This window comes from Mandrillus leucophaeus, unplaced genomic scaffold, assembly GCF_000951045.1.
Source record: "Mandrillus leucophaeus isolate KB7577 unplaced genomic scaffold, Mleu.le_1.0 Scaffold148, whole genome shotgun sequence".
Taxonomy (NCBI): Eukaryota; Metazoa; Chordata; class Mammalia; order Primates; family Cercopithecidae; genus Mandrillus; species Mandrillus leucophaeus.
In genome coordinates, this window is record NW_012101454.1 from 1,738,960 (window position 1) to 1,758,184 (window position 19,225).

The 19,225-nt window shown below is 38.8% G+C and overlaps 1 protein-coding gene across 1 annotated transcript in view; it reads right to left on the minus strand.

The window, feature by feature from the left end:
• Positions 1-18,024, minus strand: part of PON2 (paraoxonase 2) — a 34,912-nt gene extending 16,888 nt beyond the window's left edge. The window contains exons 1-3 of the mRNA XM_011974734.1: positions 17,846-18,024; positions 10,010-10,122; positions 1,912-1,967 (exon numbers count right to left, since the gene is read on the minus strand). Coding sequence (XP_011830124.1) covers positions 1,912-1,967; positions 10,010-10,122; positions 17,846-18,024 — 348 coding nt within the window. The remainder of the gene's footprint in view (positions 1-1,911; positions 1,968-10,009; positions 10,123-17,845) is intronic.
• Positions 18,025-19,225: the final 1,201 nt, after the last annotated feature.

The window sequence follows — 19,225 nt, forward strand, 5'->3', positions numbered from 1 at the left end:
AATGCATCTTGGAAAATGAATTTTAAAAGCAAGTTACTGTTCTGCAGCCCTCATCAAATCCCCTTGTATCTCCTCTGCTGAATTTGGGGAAGGAAATTCTATTGAAGTGGCCATAAGATCTTTGTAACTATAATACGCCCCCAAGCTAAAATGGCTGTAGATTTATGTGCTTGGAGACCTCATCCCTCCTACTTCAGATTTATTACTAAGGGGGCCAGAGAGAAATCTTGAAATAGGTGAATTCTAGATTATAAAACTCTCCAAGAACACATCCTTGCAAAACAACCACAAAAAACACAAATAAACTAACAAATTAAAAAATCAATGCAACTGCCTTCTATTTTATTCAGAATTTTTGCATCTTTACTTATGAATATTTGGGACCAGTGGTCCCAGTGCTTTTTCCTAAGCCTATATACACATGTGCAAGCATGTGCTCCTAAACAGACCCAGAGTCCTACTATAAATATCACTTTATTCATTCTGTGTGGGCAATTAAATAAAATCTTCCTTTTAAAATCTTATTTTTAAAATTAAATATATATATTGGTGTTTCTGCTAAAGCCCACAGTACTTCTTTATTCCCTCAGTGGTAATAACCAGCTGCTCACAGTCTTTCATATAAAAACCATCGGGAACCTGAAGAGTGTTCTAATTCTCATTCTACTCCAAGCTGAGTTCTCTCACCTTTCTCATAAGTCTAACAACTATTTTATTAGTGTGGTGACTCCCTTCTAAGTATCTCCCAGTTTTTCACATCCCTCTTGAGTCTCAGAGCCTGAAAATAATGGATGTTGAGAGGAAGTAGAATAATTACAGTCAGGCTTCAGAGTTGGTTACTTCTTCCTCCAGAAAAACTGGACCTGTGAAGATGCCAAGAACTCCTATGTCTGCCCAAGCCAGGGAGGTAGGTGGTCAGAACCTCCTCATCTGTCCCCCTATCTGGATTCCCAATTAGAATGGATATTGTTACAAGCTAGTTTCAACAATATTCACAGCAATATTCACAAGCCAATTTTAAAGTCTTTCTATTGTATACCCAGAAAGGATATTGTTTTTCAGCTTACAAGAATCAAGGCAAAGTGAAGGGTGTAAATAAACTTAGTGACTTTCCACCTATGATTGACTGTTCAGGGGAAAAAAAGAAAGAAAGCAAAAGGGCAAGGTTGGTATAATATTTGAAAATAAATAATAATGGCAAGAATATTTGCTTCAAGTTGAATATGTAATAGAAAGATGAGTAGATGCTGTATTTAAAATAGTATAATGTTAGTATTGAGTATCCACAGTAAGACCTCAAATATCCCTTTTAATAACGCACATTTAAAACACAGATTGCGCTGGGCATGGTGGCTCACTCCTGTAATGCCAGCACTTTGGGAGGCTGAGGCGGGTGGATCACCTGAGGTCAGATGTTGGAGACCAGCCTGGCCAACATGGTGAAACCCTATCTCTACTAAAAATACAAAAATTAGCCGGGCATGGTGGCAGGTGCCTGTAATCCCAGCTACTCGGGAGGCTGAGGCAAAAGAACTGCTTGAACCCGGGAGGCAGAGGTTGCATTGAGCCGAGATCGTGCCACTGCACTCCAGCCTGGGCAATCAGAACAAGACTCTGTCTCGAAAAATAAAAAAATTTTAAAAAGGAAAAAGAAAACAAAACACAGATTGCGTTGGAATATTTTAGTGCAATGCAGTGGGGGAAATAAAGAACACTATCTCAATGGGCAAAGAGTCTTCATCTCTACATTTAGAAAAGCTGGAGGAAGTTTTCCAAGATCCTGTTTGACCTCTCTTTTCTTCAGAATGCATCTTGGAAAATGAATTTTAAAAGCAAGTTACTGTTCTGCAGCCCTCATCAAATCCCCTTGTATCCCCTCTGCTGAATTTGGGGAAGGAAGAAGACACTCACCGCACTAAAGAAAGCCAGACCATTGGGAAGTATGTCAATATCTTCAGAGCCAGCTTCTGTAGGTTTAAGGAACAGATAAATGTCATGTTCAAGTTCTGTTATTTGTTACATAGAGCATAACTGGGACTTTGTTTACTTTATCAGAGTGACTGTATCTTTAGGGATGGTTCTGATGTTTTTTCCAAGGAACCATTCTTTTTAATAAATGTCAGTTTAAACCCCTTCCTGAAGTGAACTTCTGACTTTAAATGTTAGATATTTTATGTTTACTCAAATCAAAGTCAAGTTATCACCACATTTCCAGCTATAATACAGAAAAAGTTGACATCTGTACACTCTTATGATAAACATCCAGATGTCCGTATAAAAGTAATTGACATCAGGGGAATATTACTTTCTGAAGGAAGGGCTCATAGGCATTTAACCATGCAAATATCCTTGTCCTCTTCTTTGCTCATTCAATCTGAAGCAAACAGACATCTTTCTCATTAACAGAGGTAAAACACCTGGGATTATATATTCCTTCTTTTAAAAACAGTGCCTACTTGTTCTCATAAGCAAAGAAAGCTTTTCTATTTAATCTTTAAATTTAGGCTTTACAGAAAAAACTAGCAGAAGAAAATTAATGAAAAATACCATGCACCTAAGCCAGTTGAAGCTTCTCACTACTGTCTCTGAGGCAGGCTACAATTACTATTGATTGTTTATTGATTGTCTGCAGTACACTCCACACAGCACAGCAAATAATTAGACATAAGACTTTCCCAGCAGTCTCACTGTATAAATTCTACAGACAGATAACAGACCCAAACACAAGAAAAGAAGAATAAAAATGGCCTAGATTAAGCCAAACCATGACACACTCTTTGAGTCTACAAAATCCAATCTTCCTCTTTCAGACTTCTCCATAGGATTTCTTCAAGATTATTTCTAGGTTGTCAAAACCAAACAGCATCTATCTATCCAGCCATTTTGGTCTTGCTTCGTGGGTTTGCATTTAGCCAGTTGCCTCCAGTGTTGCTTGCTCCATCGTAGTGCAGAAAAGCAAAACAAAATAAAAATGCCAAGAACTTCACATTGTAAAGATGACCCATCTCCCTGCTCCTCACAAAGAAGATACATAGAAATAAGCTTAAGCATGGCATAGTGGAGGGGTTCTCAATCTGGGGTCTGTGGATCCCTTTTGGGCTTCAAAGCATCTGTGAACCCTCTGAAATTCTATGCAACGCAAAATGTCTCATGTATGCACACATGAGAATGTTTCTGTTAAAAGGGTCCCTGATTTTCATCAGATTCAAAAAAGAGACTGTGATTCCCCCAAAAAGGTTCAGAACAGCTAGACTCTAGTTCCACAGTGGTTGTCCACCGATAATAAGAATCAGGGGAACACTACACTACATACACATGTATACACAGCACATACGCATGTACACACACACACACACACACACACATGCATACGCACATGCACACACACAGAGAATTCTAGTCCAGGTTTTGCTTTTCAGTGCTATTTAGTAGAAGCTCAATTAATTAAAATTTGTTTTTCCTGAAAATTATTTTTAAAAATTTAATTTCCATGTATACAATGCTTACACACATGGAAAAAGAAAGGATATATAGAAAAAATTAACTATGCTTCTTTGGGTGATAGGATTACGAATTATTTTTATTTTTCTTTATCCTTTGTTTAAAGTTTTCTACAAAATTTTATATTTTTTAATAATTAAGGAAAGAGAAATCTTTTTTTAAAAGAAATACATTTATTTCAACCATATTGTAACTTCTGTTTAACTCCATTGTCTAATTCCAATGGAAAAAAATGTCTCCATCTGTAGCCTGCTTTGGAATATTTTCCAGATCTGCTCCCCTGTCATCATTTCTATAGCCACTACTGCAGGAACGTTTTATCACTGCATATCCCCAATTTTTTGTGATTACGTCAAGAGCAGTCAATGCTAGAGAAATTTTTGCTCCTCTAATTTAATGATAATAACTATCATACTTAGGTACACCAAGTACCAGGCTCCTTGTAAATACCCTGCATACAATATCTCATATGATTTCATAATACTAAGAGCCAGTATGATTATCTTTTGTTTTAGAGTAAGACTATGGAGGCTTTGGAAAAGTTAAGCAATTGCTCAAGGTCACAAACTGGGAAGCTGGAACTCAAAGCCTTTGGTCTGACTTAAAAGCAAACAAAATAGTCAAGCTAGAATTTACTGAATTTCCTCTGTCAGAAACATCCCCTGATTCCTCTGTAAAGCCACTTCCTCGTAAATTCAATTGTGTCAATTCCATATGTTGTCTTTTTCCCCTAAAGTTTTGCTTCCATGCCTCTCACCAACATCTGTACCAATGAATATCCTGCACTTTTCTTTAAAACCTCTTTCAAAACCTTTTCTTTCTTTTTCGTATTTCAAATTACTTTATTTCAAAACACACTTAATAAATCTTTACTTTTTTATTCTAGTGATATACATTAATTTCAACATTGCATTCCAGTTGATATTTATGTAAATATGTAAAAACTTAATGTGGACTGATTTGGCACTGTTTGTCACTCTTATTGTGTGCTTGACTCTCTCCCTCCCCTTCATTGGTTCTCTCTCTTTAAACTTTTTATTATGGGAAATAGACACAAATAGAGAGAATGGTGTGGTGAACTCTTATATACCCAGTACCCACCTTCAACAGTTATTAGCTCATGGCCAGTCTTGTTTCCCTTGCAGTCTTACCACTTATCCTCATCCTGTGTTATTTAAAGCAAATCCCAGGCATTGCATCATCCCTAAATATATTTATACAAACCACAATATCATTATTACACCTAAAAATTCACAATAATTCCTCAATATCATCAGAAATCTAGTTAGTGTTCAAATAGCCAATCATTTTTAAAAGGTGTAGCTTTAAAAAATTTACAGTTTGTTTAATTCAGAGTCCAGGTAAGGTCCCACACATTTCAATTGATGGATGTGTCTCTTATTTCTTTTAATCTACCCCATGTCAGTCTGTTATTGCCTGTGGGCAGGGGACTTAGCTCCCTGGGTGCACTGAGAGCTTTTGGTAGCCAACACTCAGGGAAGCTGGGGGGATGTGGGAAGGGCATCCACTGCATCCACTGCTCAGGGGAATTAGGGGGAGAAATTCCAGGCACAAGGAACAGCATGAGCAAAAACCCACGAATGGCACAGCGCAGCACGCCAAACCCTTTCTTTAGAAAGTTTCCTAGCTTATCACATTTAGTTTCAGTGTCTTATTACTTTAGCAATTATCTGTGTCAGAGGTGGCCAAGTGTTCACCAGCATCCATGTTCCCCTTCTTCTTTTTTAGCCTTTTTAGCAATAGACACGTAGCAACATAGCTATAGATAACATATCCCACCCTTTCTGGCTGACAGATGTGGCCATATGTCTAAGTTTTGGTCAATAGGATGTGAGAATACAATATATATGCAACTACTGGGTAGAAAAAAAATCTATATAAATTTTATTTCTACCCCTTCCTGCTGGGAAATGGCAACAAGCAGAGTTCTAGTCTTAGACGAAGATAGCAGTGTTGCTTCATCAGCATTTGCCCCTGAATGACCACATGGAACACAGTCACCCAACTACCCTAGGCCATTCGCTTACCTTAAGGCTGATGGGAGAAAAATAAAAATAAACTTATCTATTTTCTAAGCCACTATAATTTTGTAACAGCAACTCATCCTTTACTATACCCAATAGAGTATCCCATATGTAATGTAATGTATTATTTTCTACTTTTCTGGTTCACTCATCAACTATATATATTAACCACCGTGGGAAAAGACACTATATTGGAAAGTGAATTTGCAAAAGTTGCTTAACCTCCTTGAGCCTCAGGTCCTTATCTGTTAGAAAAAGAAAAGACGTATCTATATCTCACAGTGGTTTTTTGTTTTGTTTTGTTTTGTTTTCCTTTTCTCCCATCAGTAGACTGTAAAGTATTTGATTATAAGGGTTACAGACTTTAATGCTTTTTTCCCCCCAATCTCCCAAGCAGCAGTTATTGTAAAGGTCTTGATTGCCAAGTGCATAAAATTGTTAGTTATCTTGAAAAAGACAGTCCATTCAAATTTTGAAGGCCAGACATTTAGAAAATAAGATTTTTTTAACTTTTAAGCCTCAAATAAACTAGCTCTTGACATTTTAATTTTTAATATGCAGGTGTTAATCTGGCAAATCTTGGGTGTATAAAAGCTTAGTTTCTGTCTGTAAGATACACTGGGAAGGAATTTTTAAAAAGGACTAAATAGTGAATTTACTTTCTGCCCCACAGAAGGCACACATCCTGTACGATGTGTAGTCAATAACTATGATTTATTAAAACAGACACAATATGATACGATATATATAAAGCACCCAAAAGCTGCACATAGTTCACTTCCAGTGATGGTGACTGAAGCACTGTAGTGTGTGCGTATGTACGTGTGTGTTGACGGGAATCAAGGGCAAGGGGGAAGGAGGGTTCTCCTCTTAGAGGGATTAGTTGACCTCAAGTGCATAGCTACTACTGTTTTCAAAACAGAAAATAAGAAACAGCCCTCTCTATCATAAAAAGTTGCTTTTGCCTGTATAGAAACGTGTGTCCAGCACATTGTTATTCCTTACTGTCAAAGACTTGTGAATAAGTAACTGTTGTTAAAGATATATAACCACAAGTTATTATTAACCATTATGCATCACTAACATAGCGTTTGACAAATGTTCATATGGTGTGTGCTAACCACAGGGCAAAAGCAAAAAAGCAAAAAAAAAAAAAAAAAAAAAAAAAAAAGGCACAATTCTAATTAGATCTAAAAATGTATCCCAAATGTGCTTCTAATCACTCATCCTCTCCGCTCTGTTGCCTTCTGAAGTGCCTCAGAGGCATTTAACACTTCACAAGAGGGGCCATAGGTGACATATTTCCTCATTCTTTCCAATTCCAGACAGCAGCTCACACACATCACAACATAAAGGTCACAAACATAGACAGATGCCTGTTCAGAATACAAATGTTGCTGGGCTTGTTTTTCTCTGAGGAGTGCTCCATCCCAGTGAGTTGTAAGAAGAATGCACTTGGCAGTCTGTCATGTAACATGGCTGGTTGTGCCCTATTGTCTACTCTGAGACTTGTATTCACAGAAGGTGGGCTTCCCAGGGCCAAGGGCTGTTTAATAATGTGACAATTATTAACTCAGCAGCAAAAGTAACCTAAGAGATCACTGGCCCAACCTCCCACCCTTGCCCAACATCTTTTACTAATGCCATCTGGCTTTTGCTGAGTGACCAGTTCTGAGAGGTCTCCTCCTGATTGCAGCTGGAAGGCAAGATGAAGCTGCTAAGTTACTTGGGACTCTTGAACTGTCTGCAGGATCCAGCACAGATGTTGTCAATCTGCTATCTGTTATGAGTTTGCCTCCTCCCATTAAGTGTTTGGGCAATTGAAAGAAAGAAGGGAAATTCCAGGACAGCCAGCCAGTCTAGGGGATGGGAGGTGGAACCGGGGAAACACAAAAGTATCAATGAAAAAAAGGAGAAAGAACACATAGGAAACAGATGCCTAAGGAATGAGAGGCAGAGCAACCTGAGGAAGCTGATTTAAAAGAAGAAAACAAGCGAGGCAAGCAAGGGATTAGCAGAGAAACTCTGAAGGTTGCACTGTCAAGTGATGGTTTGCTTTTACTAAAAGACCGATGAGAACCCTGTCTGTAGTGAATGTGGTTACAACTATGAGATACCGAGTTTATTACTGTTGCCAACTTGAGAGCAATTTAGCAATGACTGTCAAAACTTTAAACACATATCCTAAGGGAACAACAATCCCATTGTTAAGGATGTATTCTACAGATAAACAAATGCAATAGCAATGATGTTCACTGATCTGTTCATAGTTGCAAAAAACTGTAACCACCCAAATGTACATTAAAAGGGGACTGGTTAAATAAATCATGGAATGTGAAAATATTAAAAAGAACAAAGTATATATGCTGATGTGGAAAGCTGCTCACACTGTTTTAGGAATGAAGCAGGTTGTGAAATATTTACACTAAAATTCTATTTGTGAAAAAAAGTCAATATATTTGTTTGCATATGGACTGAAACTATCAGGAAAGACAAAAAGCTAGTTTTGAAATATTATGCATAATTTGACCCCATTTATATTTTTAAAAATTATGTATAGGAGTATTCATAAAAAGACAGAAAAAGATGGAAGGACACTCAAAACTTGTTTAACAATGTTACCTATTCCGAGAGGAGAACATTGCCATGTAACCTGAGTTTTAATTTCTAAAGAATAAAACAAAATATTAAGTTGTCTCTCCTACCTCTAGAGAAGGATGTTGTTATAAAGGACTAGAAGGGACCCAATGACAGTGTAGTTATTTCCACACTGTGGCTCTCAGAGTAAGATTATAAATAAATGGTCCCAGGCTTTTTAAAGTCTAAAACCTTCAGTCTAATCACAAACTCATCATTATAGGTGACAAATACAAAAGCCAACTTTGCCTAAGGTCACATTGTGGCAGAATAGAACTAGAAACTAGATATTTTGACTTCTAATTCTTTTTGTTTCTAATCATACCATGAACCATATCTAAGGAAAGCCAATATTGGCTGGGCTCAGTGCCTCATGCTTGTAATCCCAGCACTTTGGGAGACCAAGTTGGGAGGATTGCTTGAGGCCAGGAGTTCAAGACCAGCCTGGACAACATAGGAAGACTCTGTCTCTACAAAAATAAAAAAATAGCCATGAGTGGTGGCATGTGCCTGTAGTCTCAGCTACCCAGGAGGATGAGGTGGGAGGATTGCTTGAGCTCAGGAGGTGAGGGCTGCAGTGAGCTAAGATTGCACTACTGCGTTCCGGCCTAGGTGACAGAGTGAGGCCACCTATCAAAAAAAAAAAGAAAATTTTAAAAAAAGGAAAGCCAATATTTACTGTTCATTGATAATTTAAAAACAGTTACTATGAGTCTATTATGTACTAGGGATATGTACTTAGTAGATGACAAAGGGTAAAAGACCGCAAGACACGGACTCTACTTTGGAGAAAAACTGTAAACACGCCAGAGAGACCCTCAGTGCTGGAGAAGAATCTGGACAGATCCCTCCTTATCTATAGCAAAACTAGGGCTTGCTCTTAGGAGCCCCTCCTCAAAGACTCAGGTTCCACAATACATCCTACATAAAGTCAAGGGAAGAGGGAGACTCTCCCCCTCTGCAGTGACAGCTTAGAAGAAAAAATAAACACAAGTTTTTACAATACATATTGTGACGTGCTGGTACATTAGTCTGTTCTCACGCTGCTAATAAAGACATACCTGAGACTGGGTAATTTACAAAGGAAAGAGGTTTAATTGACTCACAGTTCCCTGTGGCTGGGGAGGCCTCAGGAAACTTACAATCCTGGTGGAAGGTGAAGAAAACACACCCTTCTTCATATGGCAGCAGCAAGGAGAAGTGCCGAGCAAAAGGAGGGAAAAGCCCCTTATAAAACCATCAGATCTCATGAGAACTCGCTCATTACCACGAGAACAGTAGCACAGGGTAACCACCTCATGATTCAATGACCTCTCACTAGGTCCCTCCCACAACACATGGGGATTATGGGAACTACAGTTCAAGATGAGATTTGGGTGGCGACACAGCCAAACCATATTGGTCAGTTACATGTTAGCCATAAGATAAGATCCTAGTTACAGAGTAGTGAGCAGGGTAAACGCTGTCACTGCCTACATAAAGCTTCCTTCACTAGCTGATCACGAGGCTCACAGAACACAGACTGCAGCGGCCATACCTGACAAACAATACAGACTTGACAAAATAGTTCAGAGAAGTCACAAAACAAGCAAGAAATCAAATGCTAAACATAGAATTACACACAAAAAAGAATAATTTACAGTGACGGTAGAAAAGAAGAATAGAGGGTGCATGAGATCAAGAGGTTGACCAAAGAGTTTTTTGTTGATCCAATGTGATTTATCCACTGGAAAACAGTAATTTCATGCTAAAATACCATTAATGAGTGTTTTAATGTTAATGGCCAAAAAATGCAATGTTCCCAACAAGCATTTTCACATACATACCAATTCCTTTAATCAGGTGGCAGTTTGGAAGGTCTACAGATTCTACTTCTCTTGAGGCTTTAAGTCGATTTCTGTTACAAAAAAATACATATATATATTTGTTTAGGTATTCCCTGCTTTGTTTTAGAAAGGGTTTAAAGAGGCTTGCAGCAATACATAAAACACAGCGTTTTAAGTCTAAAGCAGATGAAAGAGAAAATAGAAAAACAAGGGTAGGAACATAAAACTGCACCAGAAATGAAGTTAAAACAAAAAAGCCTATTGCAAAGTTCTATATACTGATACGGGTTTTTTTAAATTTTAAAGCCAATAACTCAACCAATAAACCTTATAATGCAAGTTCCTATCCAAATGTAAACACAGCACCAGCTCACATTTCTCACAGTGTTGGTGTTGTGGGAAAAGAGTTCCAGATGTAGAACCAGAAGCCCTGTCTTCCTTCTGAAGAGTCAAACAATGAAAAATGACTCTAAGCCTCACACAGAGACTGCAAAGAAGCCAAGAGAAAATGGCATTGCTCAGAGCCTGACACACCAAAGACATCCCACAAATAGTTAACTAACAAAAAAGAGAAGGTAGCATCCCTATCACAGTATTTTTTTAAATAAGAATTTGTTTATCTTATTTCTATAGTTTTTGGGGGTACAAGTGGTTTTTGGTTACATGGATGAGTGATATAGCAGTGAATTCTGAGATTTTAGTGTACCCATCCATGACAGCATTTACTGGAGTAGGAAGGATGGAGAACACCAACTGGTTTTGTAACTACTTTAGCAAAAGTGTTGTATATCCAGAAAATTAAAAGGAGGAAATAATAAGAGAATGTTGAACTCTAATAGGATATCTTCCCCCTCCCTCTCCACTCTAAAGGGTCAGGAAGCAGTTTGGGGCAACACCTGTGGGATCTTTGGTTTTGAACGCCACATACTATTGGCTTTCCCTTCTCCTCTCACATTTTTTCACCTTCTCTGTTCTCTAGAGCCATAAACAATAAAAATAGCACCTTATAGAAACTTCACATTTTTCAGTGGTTCCCACATACCATACATTTAAGAGACAAAATAGCTATTTGCCGTGTGTTCTCCTCCTGTGCATATCCCTGACAGTTTCTGAGGTCTAGACACTGGGGAAGGCTTCTAGAGTATGGCGCAGGCTACCGGTTTCTTCTAGATAACTCAGAACTACTCATAGTTTGTACCAACTACACATTTTGGCAATTCATATCATACACAAAGTTTCTAATTAAAATGTTAATCAGTATGTATTTGAAATCATGTAACTTAAATAATATTAAATCTTTCGAAACAATATAGCAATAAGGCAAAAAGTATAAATAAATCAATATTTAAATATAATAAAAATATGATGCATTAAATGTATTAAATAATACAAATTTTTAAATAAAGCATTAAAAAATACAATAAATCTCACCCCTACGTGTCACAGAAGTGATTCAAGAGAGGAAAAATAAACTAAAAAACCAAATACTACATGTTCTCACTTTAACTGGGAGCTAAACAATGGTGCACATGGACATAAAGATGATGATGGTAGACACTGGGGACTACTAGAAGGGGAAGGGAGGGGAGTGGACAAGGGCTGAAAAACTATAGGGTACTATGCTCACTACCTGGGTGACGGCATCATGTTCCCCAAACCTCAGCATCACACAATATACCCATGTAAAACCTGCACAGGTACCCCTTGAATCTAAAAAAAAAAAATCGAAATTATAAAACAAAGAGAGAGAGAAAAAAAAGTTTATGTAGCCTAATGTGGTAGTAATCTTAATTGTGATGATGACAATGACACTCGTGATAATCATGGGTAGTCAAAGGAAATAAATAACAAAACACATATAATTTACCGCTGTTCTAAGTGATTTACCTCCATGCATTCATTTAATTCTTCAAACAACCCTATAAATTCATTTAATTCTTCAAACAACCCTATAAATTAGGTAGCATTATTCCAGTTTTAAAGATGAAAAAACTGAATCAGACAAAACAATTTTCCCAAGGCTCAACTTAGCCAGAAGTGCTGGAAGCAGGGGAGTTTTTGCTTTAAACTACTCTGTACTTTTCTCAGAAAGAAGTAAAAGGATCTGTGTTCTTGTCTTAGCAGTGAAATTGCCATGACCCTTGGCAGGTCAGTTAATCTCTATAGGTGTCAGTCTTCTTTATGGATAAAATAAGCATGAGCCTAAAACACCTCCAAGATTCTACTAATGTTATATGACTCCAGAAACAGATGCAGCTACAAAGCAATAGGTTATAACTGCTGTTTGTACACTAAGTTTTAGTATCAAGCATTGGTTTGGATGTCAATTTTACACAACTTACTACTATGCCTATTTGACTATACAAAAATAGGAATAACGACGTTTACCATCTACCTTTTTCAAAGATAATCTCTTTGGATTAAATACAATCTGTTCAAAGTAACACATTCCGATGTGATTGGAAAGTTTAATATGGGCTTCCGGTTTCAGAGTCAACTTAGGTTTGCATAAATAATTGATGCTAAATAGGGCAATCTTTTTCAACTAGTTTTCTTGTACAATATCATGTTTTGATATGCAGCCTACCTGCTATTAACATGGAGGAGTTACATAAGGGTTGTGCATAACTTCCACTTAACTGATTTTTTTCTTGGCTTTCCTTTTTGATAAAAGAAAATGGGGGTTTTGCCTCTATCCTTCCTGGACCATTAAGACTTCCAAATTTCTTCAGTTGGAAACTGCCAGACGTTTTCCCTGGCAGAACAATCAGTTCCCTGCTTGTTAGTGGACTTCTGTTTTCTGGGTGGCAGACCGTAGTGGCTGACAAAATTAACGCCATTCCCACCCCCCTTTCTTTCTCCCTTGCTGCTTCCATTGTAGTGGTGGGCAAAGCAAATATTTGCTTTCTCAGACTCCCCTGTATTGAGATGTAATCATATGACCCAGGTTTTGGGGAAAGATACTGTGTTCTGGATACAAAGGAGAGTCATGAGAAGACAGCTAGCTGGCATCACTCTGTCTCCTTTCTTCATGATTTAAACACACATGTAGTGCTTGAGACTGCAGTAGCCATTCTGCATCCTTGAGAAAGATACAGCTATAAAGTCAATAGGGAGAGATCAAATAATGAAAATATATGAAGAACCCAGTTCCTTGATATAATCACTGGCTCAACGAGCAAGCTCTATACTGGGTCACCTACAGAGGTGTTTGTCACATGAGGAAAATAAATCCCTCTTCAAATGAACTACCATTAATCTGATGTATGTTACTTGTGGCTGGAAGCAAGCCTCACTGGCATCAGATTTAAGAAGTTTGTGTATTTAAGAAATACACATATTTCTCTCAATATAGAGAAAGCTATACAAACCTTTTCGGATTAGATTAATAAGCCTAAAAGTATTCATGTAAAAAAGCACGACATAAATGGTGTAAACACATATAAGTGACGATATGAGAGGAGGAACACTCTACTTCGGCCAGAGCCTATTTATTCCCTAACACTTTTATGTCTATAACATGCTTATGACTGTGCTAGGTCAGAGATGCATGGCTATTGCCATTCTGCTGTCAGGCAGGCGTCACTAATCAATAGCAGCACTCTCCATTTAACCCAGAGCCAGCCTCAGACACACTGTTTCGCAACCACAGGGAGTCTGTTAAAACTGACACTCAAAAGGAAAGCTATTTGCCTTCTCTATTTTAGGTTCCTTTTGTTTTTCTTTCTTTTCTTCTTCATTACAGTTATTTATTAATTATTTCTTCATCACAAACCTATGGTAGGTAAAATACAGGAAACAGTATCTGCTGGCTTCCTTCATTGGTGTCACAATCATTCCCCAAGTGACCCCTATGGAGTCCAGTGACCAAGGAATCCATGAGTAGAATTCAGGGATCCATGAACTTGGATGGGGGAAAAATACATCTTTATTTAAACCTCTAATTCAAATTGAGTATTTCCTTTGATGATGAGTGTACACAACAAACCACAATACTATTAGTAGTATTTGTGACTCTGTCACTAATAGAAATTACAGATACTTTTCTATCGCATTTCAGTTGTAGATAGCTCAAAGTGCTATTTACATTCATAGCTACTTCAAAATATCTGTTAGACATTTACCTACCTCTAGATCCATTTAAGGGTTTAATTAAAAAAGCATATTATATCATAGATTTTAAAATAGTTTGGTAGCAGTACTTAAGTATAATTGGTTTCCTTTGTAATCGTACATATTTTATTTTACTCATTTAAAAACATGATGCTGAGAAGGAATGAAGGCTTCACTAGACTGCCAAAAGGATGTATGGCACAAAGGTTTAAGGAATTTTGCTTGAATTTCATTGTCTTCATAGATGACATTTATTGAGCTGACTGTGTGCCTGGCATTGTTTCAAGCATTCTCATAGTCCCACTGTGGAGCAGGTAGTTCCCCATCCTACAGATTAGAACACCAGGGCACAGAAAAGTGAAATAATCAGTCCAAGTTTTCAGGTAAATAGTAGAGCTATGAATGAACTCAGGCTACCTGTTCACAAAGCATGAACTCTTAACTAACAGTCATTAGCATGAAATCAATCTCAGTTTCTTTCATTCAGGAAACAGCAGTACCCTTCCAGAGGAGAATGAGACCAGGGGCTGCTAGCTATTATCTGGTCTCACAGCAGGTAGCAGTAAGGGTGCACCATGCTATGGTGCCAACATGCCCCTGAGCAAAGTGGGAACACAGTGTTACTATCAGGAGTTTCTTTGTGCCATACTTCTCTGGTTTTGAATTTACACACAACTGCTGGGGCTTTATCTCCTATGTGCAAGTGATATAGAAGCCAGGGCTTTATCTTTTATGTATAGCCTTGTAAAAACCCTTTGGAATTCACCCCTTGAACTCTGGCAATACTTGCACTAAGTTACTAGGAATTTGTGCTTAGGCCTGTAAACCTAGGGAAAATTTGCTCCACTGGCAGAGAAGCTAGAAGACTGTGGGGAGCTGGGGTCAACTTATTTGGAATCAAGAGACCTGGCTGAGGGGACAGGTTCAGCACTAATCATTCATTAATTATATTATTGAATAATTATATTATTCTGTTGAACTAACTAGTTAACCTCTCTAACCTCAGTATTTACAGTTATAATGTAGAGGGGAAGATATCTATGAAGACTGGATGAAGGCATAAAAGTAAAAGAGCTTTCTGTCCAAATGTCAGTAAATGTATATTTTGGTTTAATATAAAGAAATTTGGCAGGGCTCAGTAGCTCACACCCATAATCCCAGTGCTTTGGGAAGTTGAGGCGGGAGGATCACTTGCGGCTAGAAGTTTGAGATCAGCCTGGGCAACTCAGCAAGAACCCCGTCTCTACAAAAAAAATGTATTTTTTGTTTTTTTGAGACAGAGTCTCACTCTGTCGCCAGGCTGGAGTGCAATGGCTCATTGCAACTTCCACCTCCCGGGTTCAAGCGATTTTCCCGCCTCAGCCTCCTGAGTAGCTGGGATTACAGGCATGTGCCACCATGCCCAGCTAATTTTGTATTTTTAGTAGAGATGGGGTTTCACCATGTTGGTCAGGCTGGTCTTGAACTCCCAACCTCAGGTGATCCGCCCACCTCAGCCTCCCAAAGTGCTGGGATTACGGTAATGAGCCACCGTGCCCAGCCGTGTTTTTTTAAATAGCCAGGTGTGGTGGTGCATGTCTATAGTCCTCACTGCTTAGGAGGCTGAGGTGGGAGGATCACTTGAGCCCAGGTGTTCCAGGTTACAATGAGCTATGATTGTGCTGCTGCATTCCAGCCTGGGAGAGAGAGCAAGATCCTGCCTTGAAGAAAAAAAAAAAATTTAAAGATAGATTAAAAAAAAAATAAAGAAGTTTTTACACTTTTGACACACTGACCAGCACACAAGAGTCACCTAATAAATGATTTAAAGGATGGTGGTTTAAAAAAAAAAAAAAAAAAAAAGACTGCTGCTTCAGAAGTAGAAACAGACCACAGAGCTTCTTGTGGGAATTGTCATAAAAGGTGCCAGGCAGCAAGTAGAACATTCACATGGGTACTCTGGGGGTTCCCGCCCACGCTTAGGTCTCTGATGCACTCAAGCCTCACGATTCATCCACAGCTGCGTACCTTGACACCAGGAACTGGCCTGGGAATATTTGTATACTGTTATTTTCTCCTTTATTGCTCAACTAGGGAGGGGTGGAAAAAGAGGGTGTGGAATCCCAGTTACAGTTTAGAAGAAGAAAGACAGCTTTGATGACATTTATCCTTCTGGGACATCCTTATACTAAAAATTGAAGTGGGCAAACTGGGGAGAGAAATAACTGTCTGTCTGGGGAGAGAAACTGCCAAAGCACCATCTCTAAATATTGAATAATCAAACAGTAGGTATCAGATTAAAGCAAAAAATCAAACATAAAGCCTCTGTCTCTTCAACTTCCTCTGAAGAGCCTTTCCTTATGAGGAAGTGGGAACTTGCTTTTTTTTTTTTCTTTTTTTTTGAGGGAGTCTTGCTCTGTTGTCCAGGCTGGAGTTCAGTGGCTCAATCTTGGCTCACTGCAACCTCTACCTCTGGGGTTCAAGCAATTCTCCTGACTCAGCCTCCCAAGTAGCTGGGATTACAGGCATGCACCACCACACCTGGCTAATTTTTGTATTTTTATTAGAGGCAGGTTTCACCATGTTGGCCAGGCTGGTTTTGAACTCCTGACCTCTAGTGATCTGCCCGCCTCAGCCTCCCAAAGTGTGGGATTACAGGCGTGAGCCACCGTGTCCGGCTGAACATGCTCCTTTTTAAAACAGACTCTAAAGGTCACCGAATTCTGTAAACAGAAGGCAGTCTACCATATGATAAAATATAGGGTACCCAGTTAAATTTTAATTTGAGATAAACAATGAATGATATTTCAGTATAATTATGTCCCAAATTCCACACTTATGCTAAAAGTATGGTAAAAAATTACCACTTAAAAAAAAATTATCTATCTGAAATTCAAAGTTAACTGGGTAACCTACATTTTTCTTTGCTAAATCCAGCCACCCAACATTCTCACGTCAGCCCATTTGGGGCTTCACATATCCAATAAAGTTACCACTTTATAAAGTCACTGCCCAATAAGGTATATCACAGTCACATAAAGAAAAGTTGCATCAAATTGTAAAGTAGGCCGAGGGTGGTGGCTGATGCATATAATCCTATCACTTTGGGAGGCCGAGGCGGGAGCATCACTTGAGGCCAGGAGTTTGAGATTAGCTTGGGCAACAAAGTGAGACCCTGTCTCTGCAAGAAATAAAAGTAATAGCTGGGCATGGTAGTACGCATCTGTAGTCCCAGCTACTCAGGAGGCTAAGGAGGGAGGACTGCTTGTGCCTAGGAGTTTGAGGCTGTAGTGAGCTTTGATGTACCACTGTACTCTGGCTTGGGCAGCAGAGCAAGGCCTTGTCTCAAAATAAAAAACAAAGAAAAGCAAAAACCAACCAAACAAAAACCTGTAAAGAAACTATCCGGTGCATCTGTCAATAAGTTTTACTTACTTTTTCTTTTTTTTTTTTTTTGATTTGCAGCTATAACTTTGAAACCTTAAGATTAGTGAGAAGGGGAAAAATTTGACTGTTGAGAAAACTTCCAACTTGCAGAAAAACTGGTGGCTTACACATTAGTGACAACATAATAAGCTTGTAAATTTTGGTGGTCTTGTCTTTGAAACGGAGAGCAGGACAGATCATATACAAAGTCATCCAACTCATGAATGTTCTGTAGAGCACAATGGGCACTACCTAACATGAAAATTAAGGTCAACATGTCCATTTCCTACCCATGAGCATTCTTTCCTCAACTCTCACTGCCATCTCAGCCACCACACTCTTCCTCTTTGCATTGCTTTATCAGTAGATGAAACTACAACCATGGGACAGTAGAGCTGTGGCACAAACTCTGGTAGTACTTTTGACTTCTCCCTCATCCCTGGGGTTCCAGAATTTGGGTCCCTGTTATCGTCTCTGACCTTAACCAGCTTCCCCATGTCCGCTCTCTATTCTAGTAGTTCTCAACCTTGACTGCTCATTAGAATTATTAGGAGTGTTTTTAAAAATAAAAAATACCACTGCTACTGTCAGCCACTGTTCTTACATTATGTACTCCCTTGTTTACCTGTGAACCCTGAAGCCACCTTGCCAAACAGTACATTATTCCATATCACATTTTAGTTATAATGAAAAATCTCTGGTAGGTAGACACCATAGTTTATAAATTACCAACTCAAATTTTGTTTATTTATTTATTTATTTTGTAGAGATGGGATCTTGCTATGCTGCCCAGGCCTGTTGCTAACTCCTGGGCTCAAGCAGTCCTCCAGCTTAGGCCTCTAACAGTGCTGGGATTACACGTGTGGCTGTAGATTCTGATTCAGACCAGCTGAATCAGAATCTTTGGTGGTGCCACCCAGACACTGGCCCTCCAAGAGATTCTAATGTACAGAGAACCATTGCTCTATTCCAATCCCCCTTTCCAGGCTTATCTCTATAAAACACAACTAGTTATATTAAGTTCTTGTTGAAAAGCAAAACCCACCAATATTTCCCTTTTGAAGGACTATTGGGCCTATCAAAGTGGGGCCCCATTTTTCAACTTATATTTAATGGCCTCAAAACCTATCCTTCCCACCACCCTACTATTCTCATCTCCTGACTTTATGCTCCCTTCAAACTGGCCCATTTGCTAGTCTTCCAACTTCCCACCTTAGTCCCTTTGCTCCTGCTGCACTATGCATTTGGCATGGGCCCCTTCATGCCTGTATGTGTTGCATCCACCCTTTACGGTCAGGTCGAATGTCTCTTCCTCCTGGAACTCCACCTTCAGGGGATGTAATCTTTCCTCTTTAAGCCTATGGGGTTCGTTTGTGCCTGTCCTTAGGACATCCTAATTTATACACTTACTGTATTTTATTTCTCTCTTCCCCTGTATTAAACTCCATAAGGGTCGTAGTCTACTACAGGAGCCTAAGAGAGAATATCACACATACCAGGCGCTCAGTATTTCTGGAACTCTTTTGCATGAGGCCTATAAAATTTTGGTTGAGGCAGGGCAGGACAGCTCACACCCGTAATCTCAGCACTGTAGGAGGCCTAGGCCAGAGGATTGCTTGAGCTCAAGAGTTAGGTACCAGCCTGGGCAATATAGCAAGACCCCATCTGTACAAAAAATAAAATAAAACAAATAAAAAA